General features: G+C 37.6%; 2 protein-coding genes across 2 annotated transcripts in view; both read left to right on the top strand.

The window, feature by feature from the left end:
- Nucleotides 1-9,758, top strand: part of kif14 (kinesin family member 14) — a 35,789-nt gene extending 26,031 nt beyond the window's left edge. Inside the window, exons 23-29 of the mRNA XM_079808657.1 lie at nucleotides 2,085-2,312; nucleotides 2,461-2,648; nucleotides 5,031-5,183; nucleotides 7,085-7,207; nucleotides 7,377-7,442; nucleotides 8,803-8,944; nucleotides 9,046-9,758. Of these exons, the coding sequence (XP_079664783.1) occupies nucleotides 2,085-2,312; nucleotides 2,461-2,648; nucleotides 5,031-5,183; nucleotides 7,085-7,207; nucleotides 7,377-7,442; nucleotides 8,803-8,944; nucleotides 9,046-9,371 (1,226 nt within the window). The 3' untranslated portion in view covers nucleotides 9,372-9,758. The remainder of the gene's footprint in view (nucleotides 1-2,084; nucleotides 2,313-2,460; nucleotides 2,649-5,030; nucleotides 5,184-7,084; nucleotides 7,208-7,376; nucleotides 7,443-8,802; nucleotides 8,945-9,045) is intronic.
- Nucleotides 9,759-10,272: 514 nt separating this feature from the next.
- LOC307121030 (adhesion G protein-coupled receptor D2) overlaps nucleotides 10,273-17,532 on the top strand; it is a 92,852-nt gene continuing 85,592 nt past the window's right edge. The window contains exons 1-11 of the mRNA XM_079808416.1: nucleotides 10,273-10,410; nucleotides 10,605-10,641; nucleotides 10,807-10,834; nucleotides 11,207-11,425; nucleotides 11,521-12,159; nucleotides 12,548-12,709; nucleotides 14,757-14,830; nucleotides 16,309-16,590; nucleotides 16,707-16,818; nucleotides 17,064-17,201; nucleotides 17,281-17,386. Of these exons, the coding sequence (XP_079664542.1) occupies nucleotides 10,606-10,641; nucleotides 10,807-10,834; nucleotides 11,207-11,425; nucleotides 11,521-12,159; nucleotides 12,548-12,709; nucleotides 14,757-14,830; nucleotides 16,309-16,590; nucleotides 16,707-16,818; nucleotides 17,064-17,201; nucleotides 17,281-17,386 (1,796 nt within the window). The 5' untranslated portion in view covers nucleotides 10,273-10,410; nucleotide 10,605. The remainder of the gene's footprint in view (nucleotides 10,411-10,604; nucleotides 10,642-10,806; nucleotides 10,835-11,206; nucleotides 11,426-11,520; nucleotides 12,160-12,547; nucleotides 12,710-14,756; nucleotides 14,831-16,308; nucleotides 16,591-16,706; nucleotides 16,819-17,063; nucleotides 17,202-17,280; nucleotides 17,387-17,532) is intronic.

Genomic DNA, 17,532 nt, shown 5'->3' with positions numbered 1-17,532 from the left:
GGGTGAGTGACGATGGCCAAGAACTAAACAGAAGTTGTCTGCTTAAACTTTAGGGATGTGCTGTGATATTAATCAAATTTTATTTTCGAGAATTATAAAAAGATGGAATGAGGGAAAACTATTCCTAAAGCCGTGTTCGTCGAGCTCATCCTTCCCTTCACAGCCTTGCGCTGTCATTTCTCCTTAAACCTAAACTAAACGTCAGATTCAGTGATTGTTGTAAACTGCAGTCTCTACTGTTGCCAAACTGCGGGATGTGTTTGATAATAAAGAGCTATTAAATGCACAATAATCCGCGCAAGAGACGCTGTTTCCAACTTCAAGGCGGCTTATGTTTAGGCTTAAGTTTATATTTTAAATGGGCGTAAATAGTTTGGAGAAATAGGAGAATATGATATTATTAGTTCTACATTCGATCGGTCTTAAAGGGGCAGCGTCTAATAAACCTGCTGACGATTGAGCCATTAATTCGAATCGAACAAAAGGCAAATAGAAAATATTCACATCTCTTGAATTAATAACTTTAGCTTTTATAAGCATTAATCTATCAATTTATACAGTGAAAACTGTGCAGTGTTATTTTACATTTCATTACTTTATTAGATTTCTTTGCAGGTTTGTTCTTTACTGTAATATTAATGTTAGCAGACCCTCCGAATGCCTGCACACTGGTCCATTTACAAATAGATGTTTTATATTTTGTTCAAACTTTGCGGTTTCTTTTGCTATAGATATTTTACTTTTCAGATTATAAAGCCATGTTAATTATGTTCTTAATTATGTTTTTTTTTAGATATATATAAAAAAAATTAAATAAAGTATAATAAAAAGAACCGGTAAGAATACTGTTAAAGTACCGGATCGATAAGCAGTATCGGTAAGAGTAATAATACCATTAAAACCTTAACGATACAGATCACTATTAGTAATACAGTGGAAATTAGTAGATTTGGTTAGCATGTTGATTTACGGTGTGCGCCCCTAAAATTTCTGGTTGTGCCCCTAAAATTTTCAGTTGGGGGCCACTGTGCTCCTAGTGAAAAAAGTTAGTCTGGAGCCCTGCTAATATCGGATCGGTGCACCCCTAATAATAATGAACGTAAGCAACTTACAGAACTTACTTGTACCACCTGACTTCTGCAGGTTCATTTCGCCGTTGATAGTGTTGACATATTTACAGGCAGGTAGGAAATCTTATCATTGCAATCAGACCGAATGCAATGATTGGACAAAATGATTGGAATGCAATGATTGGATGTTTTGTTCCTGAGACTTCCACAGAAAATAAATGTGTATATATTTTTATATTTAGACCACTTCTATTATTGATTCCTCTCAGGATGTGAAAAGAGTAACAAAAATGGAAAAAACATGCAGGGCTGGGCTTGATTTTGTCCTTTGGGAATTGATTGGATAGTAGGAAGTTGGGCGTTTGCTAACTAAATGGAAGCAGATCTGAATGCCAGTTTTTGCAGTCATTTGTGGAGGATATTTAGTCCCACCCGAGACACACACGTCATGAAGAGAACAGGCGTCGTTTCGAGGGGGAGGGGGAAGTTAATGTTTTTCATTGGAGATTCAAAGAAAAAAAAAATGATGTGCACGGATTAATTGTTTATAATAAACACCACAACGTGATTTCATAGTGACTGGTATTTTTTATACATTGAATGTCAATGGGGTCAAAACAATGCTGTTTTGGTTCCCATTGACTTGCACTGTATGGACAAAAACAGTTGAAACCTTCTTCAAAATGCTCAAATACAGTCTGGTTAGGCAGCTCATTAGGTTTTGGAACATATTTTGAAAGTGTTTATTGTAACAAACTATTAGGCTGAATTAAAAAAAACTACATAAAATAAGTAAAACTTAAAATGAAATCTAAACATAATAATACAAGTTTGTATTCATTAATAAATAATACAAAATGAAAGCTAATTTAAAAATAAAATTAAATACTTATGTAGTACATATAATTTATAACAAAAATAACAGGCTAGCTTAATTCTTTTTTTTTTAACCTGCTTAAGAAATATGACTGCATCAGCCTGGGAACTGTTTGATATTCCGTGTCTTTTTTTCAGGTTTGATGAACAAGCCGCCCTCCCTGCACTCTAGCACGTCTGACTCCGCCCTTCCAGGCATCTGCAAAGATCTGATTGGTTCTGCTGTCTCACGTCTGCGCTCCTGTCAGTCGGCCGAAGAGAACGAAAGCTTGGCCGACAAACTGACCCTAGACCTGTTGGCGATTCACAGCGCCGTGAGGTCCATCGCGGACCTTTACGAGCACCTTGACGACAGTCAGGAGAACCGTAAGCGACCGAGCGTTTTTAACAAACCTAAATCAACAGAGCCATTCATCAGTGTCAATATTCAGCTCAGTATGAATGCACAACACCTCTGTCATCACAGCGCTACACAAAGAGCCTCATTTCGTTCTGTTTGTGTGTATGTGAGCAGTGTTTGCCTGCAGTACTGAAGCCCAGACTCATCTGGTGAAGGCCACCTCTGCTGTTGAAAGGGCCGTGTTCATTACGAGGCACTGGGTCTCCAGCATTAAGCCCAGCTCTAACACAGTGTCTCAGAGAGCCGAGGAACTCAAGATGGAGGTCAAGAAAATCGGAGGCTACCTTCAATTACTCATTCAGGTGCTCATCAGGGTTAATGGTCAATTAATACAACGGTTCTTGCATTTATGTTCAGTGATGCTTTTGTATCTATAGAGGGACCGTAGAAAAAAAAACACAATCATTTTATTAGAAATGTCATAAAATCAGTGCTTTTGAGTTTTTTCTTTAATATTTTAATTTGTTTTTAAAATACTTTTATTATATATTTTTTAATCACCTTCGTTTTCTGTATTGTTGTTCTAGATTAAAATAATAATAATAATTATTATTATTATTATTAGTAGTAGTAGTAGTATTATTGGGTGTATTTATTCAACATTTAGACATTTTCATAATTCTTTTAAAAATGTATTTGAACTGATATGCAGTGCATTGCATACACTATATTGCCACGTTTTTGGACACCTACCATTACATGCACATGAGATCACATTCTTAATCCGTAGGGATTCATATGGAGTTGGCCCACCCTTTGCAGCTGTAATAGCTTTAACTCTTCTGGAAAGGCTTTCCACAAGGTTTAGGAGTGTTTATGGGAATTTTTGACCATTCTTAATCTAGAAGGTCAGGCACTGATGTTGGACGAGAAGGCCTGGCTTGCAGTCTCCGCTCTATTTCATCCTAAAGGTGTTCTATCTGGTTCAGGTCAGGACTCTGTGCAGGCCAGTCAAGTTCCTCCACACCAAACTCGCTCATCCATGAGTGCTTCTCAATTCTTATTTGTGCATCTTCATTTCGTTTCCTAGCTTCCTTACGACGCAAGGAAAAGACGCGAGGACGGAGGAATTGAATCAAGTGAAATGATATATCCTTGCTCCCTTTAGCGTCACTTCAAAGCGTCGTCAATTAATGATGAATCTACACCGCTGGATTTAGCTTCCACGTCAGGATTCTTGAACATTAGAGATAAAGTAATTAACCCAGACTCATCCATCGGATTGCCAGACAGAGAAGCGTGATTCGTCACTCCAGAGAACACGTCTCTACTGCTCGAGAGTCCAGTGGCGGCGTGCTTTACACCATTGCGTCCAGCGCTTTGCATTGCGCTTGGATGGAAACCCATTCCATGAAACTCTCCATGCACTGTTCTTGAGCTAATCTAAAGGCCACACAAAGTTTGGAGGTCTGTAGCTATTGACTCTGCAGAAAGTTGCTGACTTCTGCGCACTGCACCTCAGCATGTGCTGACCCCGCTCTGTGATTTTATGTGGCCTACCACTTCGTGGCTGAGTTGCTGTTGTTCCTAATTGCTTCTACATTGTTATAATACCACTAACAGTTGACCGTGGAATATTTAGTAGTGAGGACTTATTGCACAGGTGGCAACCTATCACGGTATCACGCTTGAATTCACTGAGCTCCTGAGAGCGACCCATTCTTTCACAGATATTTGTAGAAGCGTCTGCATGCCTAGGTGCTTGATTGTATACGCCTTTTGTCCATGGAAGTGATTGGAACACCTGAATTGGTGTCCAAATACTTCTGGCAATATAGTGTATTAACAGATACACCTTATATATATATATATATATATTAGTAAATGTTGAAAATTAATAATAACATTGAGTGTTTCTGCGGGTCTTTAAAAAGGTCTCAAATTAGAGCAGAAATTCTTGAATTCATTGTTATGCATTGCAAAAAATTTTTGTTCTGTTTTCCGATACAAATATCTAAACATCTTTAAGTCAAGATACATTTACTTGAGATGTAAACATGAAGAAAAATTAAGTGAGTTTAAAAAAAGAACAAATATCTGCCAATGGGCTTAGAAAAACCAGCTTCCCTTCGAATTAAGCTGATTTTTCTAAGCCCATTGGCAGATATTTGTTCTTTTTTAATCATAAACTCACTTCATTTTAATCAGTTTCACCGAAAACTTCATATTTTATGTCATTTTGTATTTCCAGTAAATGCATCTTGATTTAAGATGCAGTGGAAAACACAACAAAAATACTTTTACTGTACCTTCTGATCAGACTGTAGAAAAGTTATTTACGTATTCTAGTGGTTGGGAGCAGAGTGATTCAAGCTGCTTTTTTTTTTTTGTAAAATGAATTGAAAAGTAACTGATATCAGTTGGAAGTTGTATTTTCAAACTCTAAAGTGTTGCTAATACAACTCCTTTTGCATTTGCATGTCGATAAAATATTGACATATTGTTTTCCCTTCAATTTAGTCCTTACATTTTCTTTACTTGGTTTAAAAAAGATGTTAAAGTCTTACATTTACCTACATAAAACCTGCAGAAACCAGATTATTAAAGGAAGTATTGTTCATTGTTAGTCTATGTAAACTAATGTAGTTAACTAGTGGATTTTGGTGTACTATGTATCAACATTGGAATTTTTGGTAAAGGCCTTACAAGACCGTGTTGGTCTTTTCTGTGTCTTGGTCTTTCAGGGTTGTGACTCTGAGATCTCCTCCATGGTAACAGAGGCCCGGAGGAAGGTTGACAATTGTATGAACGTGGCTCTCAAAACTGTCGGTTTGCTGGCGGCAGTGAATGGGACTGATCTTCATTTGTCTGAACTTGGTTCAGAGGACATAAACAATGTGGGTAGATTTCCTCATCTTTTGCACTTTGCAGCCCAATAGTAAAGGTTTGACTAGTCGTTAAAGGTGCACTATGTAACATTTTTTCAGTAAAATATCCAAAAACCATTAGGCCAGTGTTATATATTTTGTTCAGTTGAGTACTTACAATGTTTCCAACTATATATAAATCAGTGTTAATTTCGTTGACGAATAATTTTCGTCATAATTTTCGTCAGCGACTTTTTTTCACTGACGAAAACGAGACGATAACTAAATAAAAACTAGTGTTGGATGACAAAAACTATGACGAAAACCAACTGTCATTTTCGTCAACAAATAAAAACGAGACGAAAATGTTGGTGAGGGACGATTAGGGAAGAGATCCAGACAGAACTGATATCCTGTGTAACATTTGATTTGAACGTGCTGATCTAACCGCTGGAAAACACGGCGCTGTTGCGCTTCTACAGACTCACCCGCGCATCCCCAATACAACGCTCCAGAGCAGTTCACAATCAATGAATAACGCACATTTATGCCAGGCAATTGTTTATGAACTAATGCTGATGAATAATGACAATGTTTACTTTACAATGTTTATATAGTAATATGTTTAAGACGGTTGTAACAATGCATATTTTATCTCCTCATCTGAACTTGAATGAGCAGCTGAAACTGCAACAGAGGCGTAGACAATTTAAGAGTCCCGGTGTATTTCGAGCTTGTTTATAATTACAAGTCACGCATTATATATTCGTTTTTGGTTACACAATAAACTGTATTTAATTTAATTCCCATTTAATTCATATTCAGGAGGAAAGACCAGTATTTGACACATATTCAATAAAGTTTCAGGGTTATAATAGTTAACTAAAACCATTAAAAAAAATCTTCATTACTTGAAATTAATTAAATAAATAAATAAAAATAAACAAAAACTTATTTGAAGCTTTAGCTTAACCTGATATGGCTTACTGACTAAAACAGAAATACAAAGTTTTTAAAAATGTCAGTTCAAAATGTCAGTTCAAGTGACAGTCGGTTATGTAAGGCTTAAATGCTTAATTTATTACAATTTAACTAAACTCATTAGATTTTAGGAGACTAAATCTACTGTAGATTTAGTCGCTTAAAATCTTATGATATTTAGTCGACAAAAACTAGACTAAGACTGAAAACAATTCAGGTGACTAAAATATGACTAAAACTAAATGGCATTTTAGTCAAAAGACTATGACTAAAACTAAATAAAAATTTGCTGTCAAAATTAACACTGATGTAAATTGTGAGAAAATTGCTATTTTGATTAAGTAACCGGGACGTGTGAGGGAGTCGCCTGTCGATTGCGTCATATCTGCGTTACCCTCGATTTCCGGTTTGTTTTACTTTGCAGAAATGCTTTACTCTTACTGCAGTGTGCAACATGTGTCATAGCAGCTGCTGAGCAAACGCGCAGAGTAACGTCATAACATCATTTTCAACACACTCAGATGCATCTAATATGATAAACAGAGCTGCGTTACCTCATACTCATGACCAGAAAAGCGGAAATGGCGCCGGCAACTGTGGCATAATAAAAGTCCCGCTGCTTGCGAGGCGTGTGTTGTATTCTTATTAACAATCGCTTCAGCGCCCTTGCTCAGTTCCCACAACACTCGGTCCTGCTCTGCTTCTCACTACAGTAACGTTAATAATCACATCCATGAACATGATTTCTGCTCGAGTCCTATCCCGATTCTTTTCCACCGGCTGTGAGGTGACACGTGTCCCAAGATTCTGCGCTCAAACTAGGCGTCATCAAACTACGCCTTTGTTTTGAATAGGCGACCTCTAGCGGACTGAAAAGTTACATAGTGCACCTTTAAATAATCAGAATAAAAAAAGTCGTACTACTGTTTTTCTTTGCTCTTTCTCTTTAGAGGTCAGTTGTGGATTCTTTGCAGGATGGGATGCATCAAAGTGTGACAGATCTTCTCTTGATGGGTCTGAGAATCTCTAATGAGATGGTTCGAGATACTCAAATGACTCGCGCTGGAACACCGGTAAGTTCTCAATAAATATTTCACTTGGAATATTATTGTAAACTCCACAATGAAATCTGGATTCATCCTATTAATAGTGTAAATACATTTAACATGTTTTATATTAATTGATTTAAATATACACTTTAGCACCATTTTATAATCTTTGTTAATTTTTTTTGTTTTACAGAATCAGCAATCCTTAATGAATGATGTCGCCCACACTCTGATAAGCTACTTCAACTGCTGTTTGTCGGTACGCCTTACAAACAGCTGTTTTTGTCATTGAGGTTAAAATGTTTTGGATTGATGACCACCCTAACAATGACTGAGGGGGACAGCGCTTGTAAAACGTTGAACCTGAGCGGTCTTATCGCACGTCTTGGGTCGTTTTGCTGTTTAGAAAATAAATGGATTGAGTGGAGTGTCATCTGTCACCTTAATGTGGCTGTAACTGTTATCTTCAATACACAAACTACAGGCTCGTCGTTATTGTTCAGCAAGAGAATGGGATGCTGGGATAAGGAAAAATGGATGCATCTCACCTACTCGCCCATTTCCTTAAACCCACCCACTGTACCGAAACCCTGTGGGCTAAAACAAATAAATGACACAGTAATATATTTTAGAAAAAGAACAAAAAACGAAATAAATAAACCTCCCAAAAACACTGCAAACAAAACCAAATTAAACAAATCAATCAATCTAATATATATATATATATATATATATATATATATATATATATATATATATATATATATATATATATATACATATACATATACATATACATATACATATACATATACATATACATATACATATACATATACATATACATATACATACATACATACATACATACATACATACATACATACATACATACACATGCATATATAACAATAAGACAAAAAGTAATAGCAAATAACCACACCAAAAACTACCCCCCCCCCCTTTTTTTATTTATACTGTGTATATATACATATTCTGTGTACAAATATATATATATAATTGTGTGTGTGTATATATATTTATATATGTGTGTGTATGTATATATATATATATATATATATATATATATATATATATATATATATATATGTATGTATATATGATTTGTTTTTTTTTTTGGTTTTGTTTGCTGTGGGGTTTTTTTGAGGGGGGGGGGGGGGGTCTTTGTTTTTGAGGTTATATGCTATTAAGTTTTTGTTTTATTTATTTGGGTTTTGTTTTTGCTTAGTTTGTTTTAGTTTATGGTGTGGTCTGTTTAAGGGAGGTTTGTGTGGTTTTGTTTGGTTGTAGTGTTTTTTTTGGGGGGGGGGTTGGTTTTTGTTTAGTTTGGTTTTGGTGTGGTTTATTTAGCTTTTTTGTCGTTATTGTTTGTCTTGTTTTAGGGAGGTTTGTTTGGTGTGGTTTTGTTTTTTTGTTTGGTTGTAATTATATTTTGGGGGGTTGTTTGGGTTTGGTTTTTGTTTAGTTTGTTTGAGTTTTGGTGTGGTTTATTTCGCTTTTGTTTTCAATTTCATCTTTTTTTGGGGAGGTTTGGTGTGGTTTTGTTTGGTTTGGATTTCATGCTTAAGAGATGTTTGTTCACAACTGCTTTTTCACAGGAGAGGTCAGGTTCCACTGAGAATCGTTCAGAGGAAGATGATGGCTCAGACTTGTGTGATGTTCATAACACAACCGTTAAACTACTCAAGGTGAACAAGGCAATCAAAGACCTCCACTCGTCTCTGTCACGCTATCTGAGAGGTATGGCGTTCTTTCCACAATAACATGCATATGAAACGCACACGGTTATGACAAATGTGTGACATGACTTGAATTTGATTTGATTTGATTTGATAATACAGGGAGTGGCGATGATGGCTTTAGTCAGTCGATACTGTCTTCATCCAAGACGATTGCTGATGCCATCAATGGCCTTCCGTGCGACATGGCCGGAAGACGTTCCGACAGTCGTCAGCTTCTGTGTGCAAAGAACGTCATGGTTGCCCGTGATAAAGTTCACTCGGCTCTGCAGGCTTTGCCAGCGGTGTTTGAAGACGGAATAGAGATGCTGGGCACAGATAGACATTACCAACAATACTATAGCTACAAAAATCGGACTGTTCCAAAAGTTGTGTATTCTCTTTCCTCAGGCATTAGCACGTGTTCCAGAGATGCCCGCTGGGTGTGATTTGGATTTAAAGGGTACTAGTCATGTATATAACCACATTTGGGTATAATGGTTATTGCTAAAATTGGCTCTCTTTTCATTTTGATGTAATTACAGTTTGCACTCATTCAGGCCTACAATAGTTTGTATTTAATTGTAGGTATTTTAATAAAGGCCTTAATAGTATAACTTAAGAAGATGGGTTTCTGTGTATTTTGCAAATGATCAAGCCCATAATTTTGTAACTCGTGCTCTTCTGGATATATTTTTGCACTTTAAACCTTTGCACAGGCTTGGTAGTGCTGGTGTTTCACAATTTCATTCGCATGGAGATTTTTAGCATTTACTTTGGATCATGTATTTGTTTCACACTAATTTATACTTTCAATAATAAACACTCCCTGGGACAAAAAGTCTGGTGTCCTGTTTATGCATACTGCATGTCGGTTATCTTTTATATGCTAATATAATAATATAACATTGCTTGTGTGTGTTCAGGCTTTTCTATCCTGGTGGGGACGTCAACCTGAATGCATACCCTATACTGACTCATGTCAAGAGGAAACAAGCTTATAAAGTTTTTTTTTTTTTTTTTTATGTTATAGGTTTTCTGTAATGGGTAGGGTTAGTGTAAGGGGATGAAATACAGTTTGTACAGTATAAAACCATTATGTCTATGGAGAATACCCACAAAGATAGTGAACCAGATGTGTGTGTGAATTCTTGGTCGCAGCTTTTAATTTGTCCCCACTGTTTCAGGCAGATGTTGATTTCTTTACGACATAGTACAAATGTTTACATAAATTCGACGATTTAATGTATAACTGACAACAAAATGCGATCCTCACAAACTCAACCTCATGTCCATCGTGAGGGGAGTGGCGGGAATTACTCTCTCCTCTTCGAGCGGGAGGCGCGCGCTGCTTCCCATCATGATCTCACACACGAGTTCCTCACAACAAGTACAACGGAAAGCGCACGCAAACCGTTTGCTAAACTTTACTTTTCGAGATAAAATATGACATTTATGACTCCCGGCTAAAACTTTCCCTCGTACCAGGTAATGTGCGGTTTTATTCAGAGGCTTTTAAATACATAGTCATCATTGCTTGACGTTTCTGCTCGAGCTGACCTCAAGTAATGTTTTTTTCCCCCCTGTAAAATGTGTTGGTTTAAAACGTTTTCATTTTATTGTTCATTAATAAGTTTATGAGCTGTTAAAGTTGTCACTGTTAATGAGTGTTTTGTTTGCAGGATGAACCTGTTGAATTTCTTTTGCTCCAACATTATTGTAAGTAACTGTTAGATATATCCTAATACAATATACGTTTGACAGAAATTATGTTGTGAAAATCCTGTTATGAGTACTTGTGTTAATATATTACAACAAAATCATATAATTAATATAAATAGAATGCTTATTTAAATGAATTAATTTTATAATTACAAACCTTAGGTACTCATTCATCACTGCATGGAAAAAGGTAAGCACCGCATTCATATGAGCTTCAATGTTTAAATGCAATTGTAATATGCTTAAAATGTAGATGTAGGCTCATGGACAGTGTTGGGTTATGTTATCAGATTACTTTTTTCCAAGTAACTAGTAAACACTAGTAAAGTGTTGTCCCAACACTAATAATGGATAATTGGATAAATCATATAAATATGATTCTACTATCATATAAAACAGATGTTATTAAGTTATAAAAACAATCTGTTACTAACAGAATCCAAATCCATTTAAAATCACATGGACCGAAATACAATTTGTTCACAGTTTGTTACACATAAAGTGTAAAATGCATATGATGTAAGGCTGTTTGGGTCTGAACAAAATACTCCCATGTTTACAGTGGAGAGCAAAACCCTGCTTACACATGAAGACTTTTACCCTGAGTATGTGCCAGATCGCCAGCCATGGCTCAGTGCCCGCAAGCTCTGCCTCCAGCGTTCAGGGACCCTAGCGGTGGTGTCCAGTACCGAAGAGATTCAAAAGCTAAACAGTTTTCTACATTCCCTGAATATCACCCAACCCATATGGATAGAAAATGCAGGCATATTTCAAAAAAGTGGTGCGTGCCATATACCCACGTTTCCCTGCTCATCTCACATTTACATCATTTGCATTTGTTTTGTTCTTTAATAAATATTGCATGTTGTTTTCTAGAACCTCCAGATATATACATGCTGGAATTTCCAGTGCGGCCACACCGGAAATCGGCTCGCCTCCGCCATAAGTTCCCTAACATGGAAGCGCTAACGGTTTGCGCTCACCTCCAGCTTGATCCAACTTGCCATGGACCTTCCACAGTCTTCTCGTACGCCATAAGGTCATTCATACAAGAATTCCAACTCCAAGCACGAATCACAGGGAATGAACCCGTTCAGCTTGCATTGCTGGTGCATGGTTCAAACACCAACTACATAACAGGCTTTCCCAATGATGCCTCCTGGCACTTTGTTTGTGCAGGCGTGGTTGCGAATAGTGGAAAGTGGGGCATCTGGGTGGATGGAACGGTGGTGGGTTCTGGGAACTCACTCAACTCATTGAATTACATCGGAGGCGATGGCCTTTTCATGATTGGACAAGACCAGGAGACCTATGGAGGCTACAGCGGAGACGATGCACTTTGTGGGAACGTTACGCAGCTGTACATGTGGGATCGTTTGTTGGTCGACAGTGAAATTCAAAGCATGGAAAAAGGTTGTTCACCCATTCCTTCTGGCTTATTCTTCAAATGGAATGAGTCCGCGCTGGAAATTGAGACGTCGCTACAGACACGCAGAAGGAACTCGCCGTGTCAAGGTAGAGATGGTGGAGGTGTTATTGCGCCCTCAAATTATTGCATTATAATTTCCACTCATCCACCAATGTGAATACAGCCAAGTTGTGATTGGAAGCCTCAGGCTGAGATGGTTGTAAATACTTCATCTATGCGGTAATGCTGAGACCCACCCTTCGCTTCATACGTTTCCCATCACATTAGTCATGGACCCAGAGTTTCTTATTCTTTTTTGAAGAGAGGACATATGTTCCTTACAGACTTGGAGAGCTCAAGAACTATGACTCATGGTGACCTCTTAAAATTGGCAGACTAGAAGCAAACTTAGCTTGCCGGCTGTTCGGCAGCTCCAGACCTTTCTCAAAAGGATCAGTTTTCTGCTAAACTATTTTTGGTTCTTGTTTCTTTTAGGTTCCAAAAGCCAACCACCAGACCAACTTATCTCTGGCTTGCATCACAATTTTTCCGTCCTCATGTCTAACAAGGCCTGTGTAACCTTTGACCCTGCAAGTGGGACTCTGATTGATGACTCATGTCGGACGCACAGAGGAAGTGTTTGCCTGTTCCCGAAAGGTGATCACCTGCTTTGGAGTAATGATATTTTAATTCAAATTGACATCTCCATTGGAGACGGTTGGAAAAGCTTTTGTGATTTCGTTAGAGTGCATGCGACAACATGTCCAATTCATGGACAAATGACTCTTTTGAACCTTGTAAGTAACAGTTAGAATCATGCTGCATCCCAGTTTGCCTACTTATACTACGACCTAAAAGTATGTTCTCTTTTTGTGAAGAAGTAGTACATACAGTCAGGGCCGTTTCTAGCCATTTTGACGCCCTAGGCGAAATCCTTATTGGCACCCCCCAGCCAAATCTTAAAAATCAAAATGGTATGACTTATATTAATTTTAATCCTTATTAACACACATTATACACACATACCATTTTGGAACTGTTATCCTTATGAACAAATATATACAAATACAATTTGGAAACAACGTATAAAAGCTTGACCAGTCACATGAAAGTAACAAGAATAAATATTAATTCAGTGCGGTCTTTGTTTCTCATTGACGCTTGAACTTCCCCTTTAAATAACGCGACGCTATGCCCTGTACGACACTGATTGAATCGATTCAGTATTCAACACCAGCCGTAAAGATGCATTCAATTTGACAAAGCGGTTTAATAAAGGATGTAATAAATTGTGAATTAGCATATTCTATTATACTATTTTTAAATTGGCCGTTAAAGTTTAACAATGCATTGGTGCAAAAACGCACACCTTTTGAAGGTGCAAGTTAGAGAAGAAAGCTTCATAGAGTCAAAATATAATATCATGAAATGCTAAAGTGTGTGTGGTTAGCCTATATCTTGCCTCTACAAAACACCGAGCAATATTACACTATCTGCCCATTTCACATTGTGATTTCTCGACTGCCACAAATACGGCCCTAACAAAATACAGATTTGTGCACTTTTTATTGTACCCGTTTTTTTAATTGGCCTTTGATTTTAGCTGTATTGTGTGGTTAAAAAAGGCATTACCTTGCCAAAGCTTTGACCGAGCTCTTTGATCTAATGGTGTTGAGCGCTCCAAATGCAAACTTTACATGCAACATTCAGACAGTAATTGACAGTACTCTGATCCAATAGGAATCGTCTGATTGACAGTACTCTATCCCAATAGTGTTAGGGGAACCAGTGGGGCGGCAATCATCTTTTAGAGTGGTCGTGACACCCTGTACACACACCCCTGATATGTGTTTATTGGAGCCCCTTCAGCTGATGGCGCCCTAGGCGAACGCCTAGACTGTGACATTGATCCACGAGTGTTTTTTTATTTTGATATGGTTGTTTTTGAGTCTCTTGTTTGTCCTGAGCAGTTAAACTGCCCAATGTTCTTCAGATTTTTTTTTTTAACTGGATGAAGAATTCTAAATTTAATTAATTTTGTTTAAATATCATATGTTTTCATTTAGTACTGCCCTTCAAAAGCAACAGAAGATACTTACATGTTTCCCGGAAGAAAAAATAATCACAATTTACCTTGATCTTCAAATTCAAAAAGTTTTCAGGAGCTTCTGGAGCGTCCGTGAATGTTTGAACCTTTTTTTAGTAGTTGTGTTTGAGTCCCTCAACTGTCCTCAGTGTGAGATACAGTCACTACTGTAAATGGTTCAATTCAAATATGCAAAAGATGGTGGAAAACTGAAGAATATGTAAAAATAAAAATATTTATTAAGTGCAGGACTAAATAAATAACATGCATTTTGTATGATACCTCTTATTTTGTTAAAATTATTCACATTTTCAGATTCTGCACATACTTTTTCTACTTAACTAACGGACTCGCACATCCGCCATGTTTGTATTTTTTTTTTTAACAGTTTATTTTTTGTAGTTTTGTGGGTTGTTGTTCTTATCGAATCCTTATCCAACTCGCAATGGCTTGTGGGCAATATCAGCCGTGCATTGATCTGCACTTCAAATTCTAAGCAGAAATAGAGGACCATTTCATTTGAACAATATGTTGTATTTTAGGTGCCAGTGACTTCCTAGTTCTTGTTTTTTGCATTTTAAACATGTGTGATAATCCAGGTGTTTTCCTTCATTTCAGAACAGCTGGACTTCTTAGGTTTTCCTGGGACCTCGTTCTTCTCACAAGTCAGCAATGAGTTTCATTCCAAACCAGTGAGTTAGACAGATTTTTATGGAGTCAAAATAGGGCCACATATATCTGCAAAATAACACAATGTTTTGCAAACAAAAAATATGTTTTGCAAAAAAAAAAAGTTTTGCAAAAAAAAAATAATAATTTTGCAAAAAAAAATAGAATATTGAGAAAAAAATGCTTTTTTGCAAGTAAAAAAATAGTAATTGCAAAAGAAAAGTTACCACTGAGAGGAAAAATAAAGTTTAGCAAAGTAAAACTTGCAGCATTGACTTTGCAACACCTTTGCGCCGCTCCTTTAAATCCGCGTTTCCGTCATCCGTGCCTCTGAGGCGCAAGCTTTCCTTTGCGCTTCATTTTTCTTTGCGCCTCGCTTTGTGTCCCTGATTTGACGTGGGGGAGGGGTCAAGAGGTTGGGGTGTGTACATGGGTGTGTACAAGGGACGAAGGCGCGTCCTTCTCGTTACGTCAATCAATACAATCTGACTTAAATTTGGCCACTCGCCCTTGAGGCTGAGCAACTGTGCTGATCTCTCGCTGTCTCAATTAATTTGCCCAATCTCATTCACTTTCTATGCAGAGGATGATCCATCGATGTCTAGCATTCTGGTGTAAGGGTTATAAATACCCATGTTGCATGCATGCAGCTCTCAGCTATGTTAACTAACCAAACTACATCAGGAATCATTTCTTGAATCTGTCTGACACATCATCAGTGTTGGGGTAAAGTGTTACAAGTAGAGCTGTCAATTTAACTCATTAATTAAAAAAAAACACATGATTAAAAAAATGTATGCAATTAATCATGCCCAATATATTCTTGTGTTCAAAGACAGTTAGATGATATGCAGCAGAATGACACACAGAGGTCTCGAGATCCATACGGTCTGGGGCTCGCGCTGATGACGTAACGAGAAGGACGCGCCTTCGTCCCTTGTACACACCCATGTACACACCCCAACCTCTTGACCCCTCCCCCACGTCAAATCAGGGACACAAAGCGAGGCGCAAAGAAAAATGAAGCGCAAAGGAAAGCTTGCGCCTCAGAGGCACGGATGACGGAAACGCGGATTTAAAGGAGCGGCGCAAAGGTGTTGCAAAGTCAATGCTGCAAGTTTTACTTTGCTAAACTTTATTTTTCCTCTCAGTGGTAACTTTTCTTTTGCAATTACTATTTTTTTACTTGCAAAAAAGCATTTTTTTCTCAATATTCTATTTTTTTTTTGCAAAATTATTATTTTTTTTTGCAAAACTTTTTTTTTTTGCAAAACATATTTTTTGTTTGCAAAACATTGTTATTTTGCAGATATATGTGGCCCTATTTTGACTCCATAGATTTTTATTTGATTCCCCATAAACCTCCAGATTTCACTGAGAAATGGCTTCTTAGCATTGTAAACAAATTTTTCACCTATCATTCATTATTTGAGATCAAAATATAGTCATTATTGACCTTTATAATATGACTTGACATTGCATTACCTTTCTTTCTACACAGAATACAGAGAATACAAATGTAACCTTGTTCTCTGAGAATGAACTGACTCGTCATATTTTCCTCTTGAGTGCCATATTGAGAATTATGGACAGCAATGCAGACATCATTACACGTTCTGATCTCCTGTACCTCACTGAAACCATCGAGAAGACCGCTCAATTTAATAAAGTAGCTGTTCCCACTGAGGTCTTCATATACATGATCCGCAATTGCTTGGAACTAGTAAGCAGACTCATCGACCCTGATATGGCCGAACAATGGGAGGATTTGAGAGATCATGGGGTATGTTGTGGGATTGAATTTGGTTCTACCCTGGTCTTCTGGAACCAAATCCTCCAAAAAAAGTGGATGGTAACTCTTATGTCAGTTTTATGAGTGTGTTTCCTGTATTATCCCAGAATTACCTCGGACCATTGATAATGGTAGAGAACATTGACAAGCTGCTGGGGACGTTGGCGGATGAGCTTTGGGCCGAGCGCAAAAGCTTCACAATGTCAACAAAGAACATGGGTATTGTTTTTTGCCTCATTTAGCGTGACTAGGTAGCATCATCTCAGGCCTCTGACAAATCGGAGTCAATATTTGTTTTCTTGAGATGTAGAGTAATAAAGATAAACCTCTCTTGTCTGCTGTTGTATTCAAACAGTTATTGATATTTAGCCATGACTATTTTGGTTGTCCCACCGTAAAAAAAAAAGTTCAAACAATGATGAGTGTTTGTTATATCAAGAGTCAAAAGACTTTTGTTTCCTTAGATATTCATCTGGAGCCACGAGGGCTGGCGCAGATGAGCTGCAGTTGTGTGTTCAAGCCATCGCTCCACGGCGGTCAGTTCAGCGGCCATGATGAGATCACCATACCAGAGTCAGAAATGCAGAGAGTCTTTTCATTGGGTGAGAATAGGGTAAATTGGTTATTTCTAAAGATAAATGTCACGGTTTATAACCTCTATCTGCTAATATTATTTGACAGGCCACAAGGAAGTGATGCTTATTTATACCTACTACAGTAACCTGGTAGAGAAGTCATCCAGACTGGTGGTCAAAACACCTGCTGACCAACAGGCCAATGGCAAGAGGTTAGCAAGAGCCTCCTGAATCTCTCCACACCTAAAAGCTTTTCATTATAAATCACTATTGTAATGCTATCAGGGTTTTTCCTGGGTCAAAAAGGGTCTTTGGTGGCCGCATGCGAACATGGTCATCCACAGACATTACAAAGTAC

Source organism: Gobio gobio (genome assembly GCF_949357685.1).
Source record: "Gobio gobio genome assembly, chromosome: 24".
Classification (NCBI taxonomy): domain Eukaryota; kingdom Metazoa; phylum Chordata; class Actinopteri; order Cypriniformes; family Gobionidae; genus Gobio; species Gobio gobio.
This window is presented reverse-complemented; position numbering and strand designations above follow the sequence as displayed.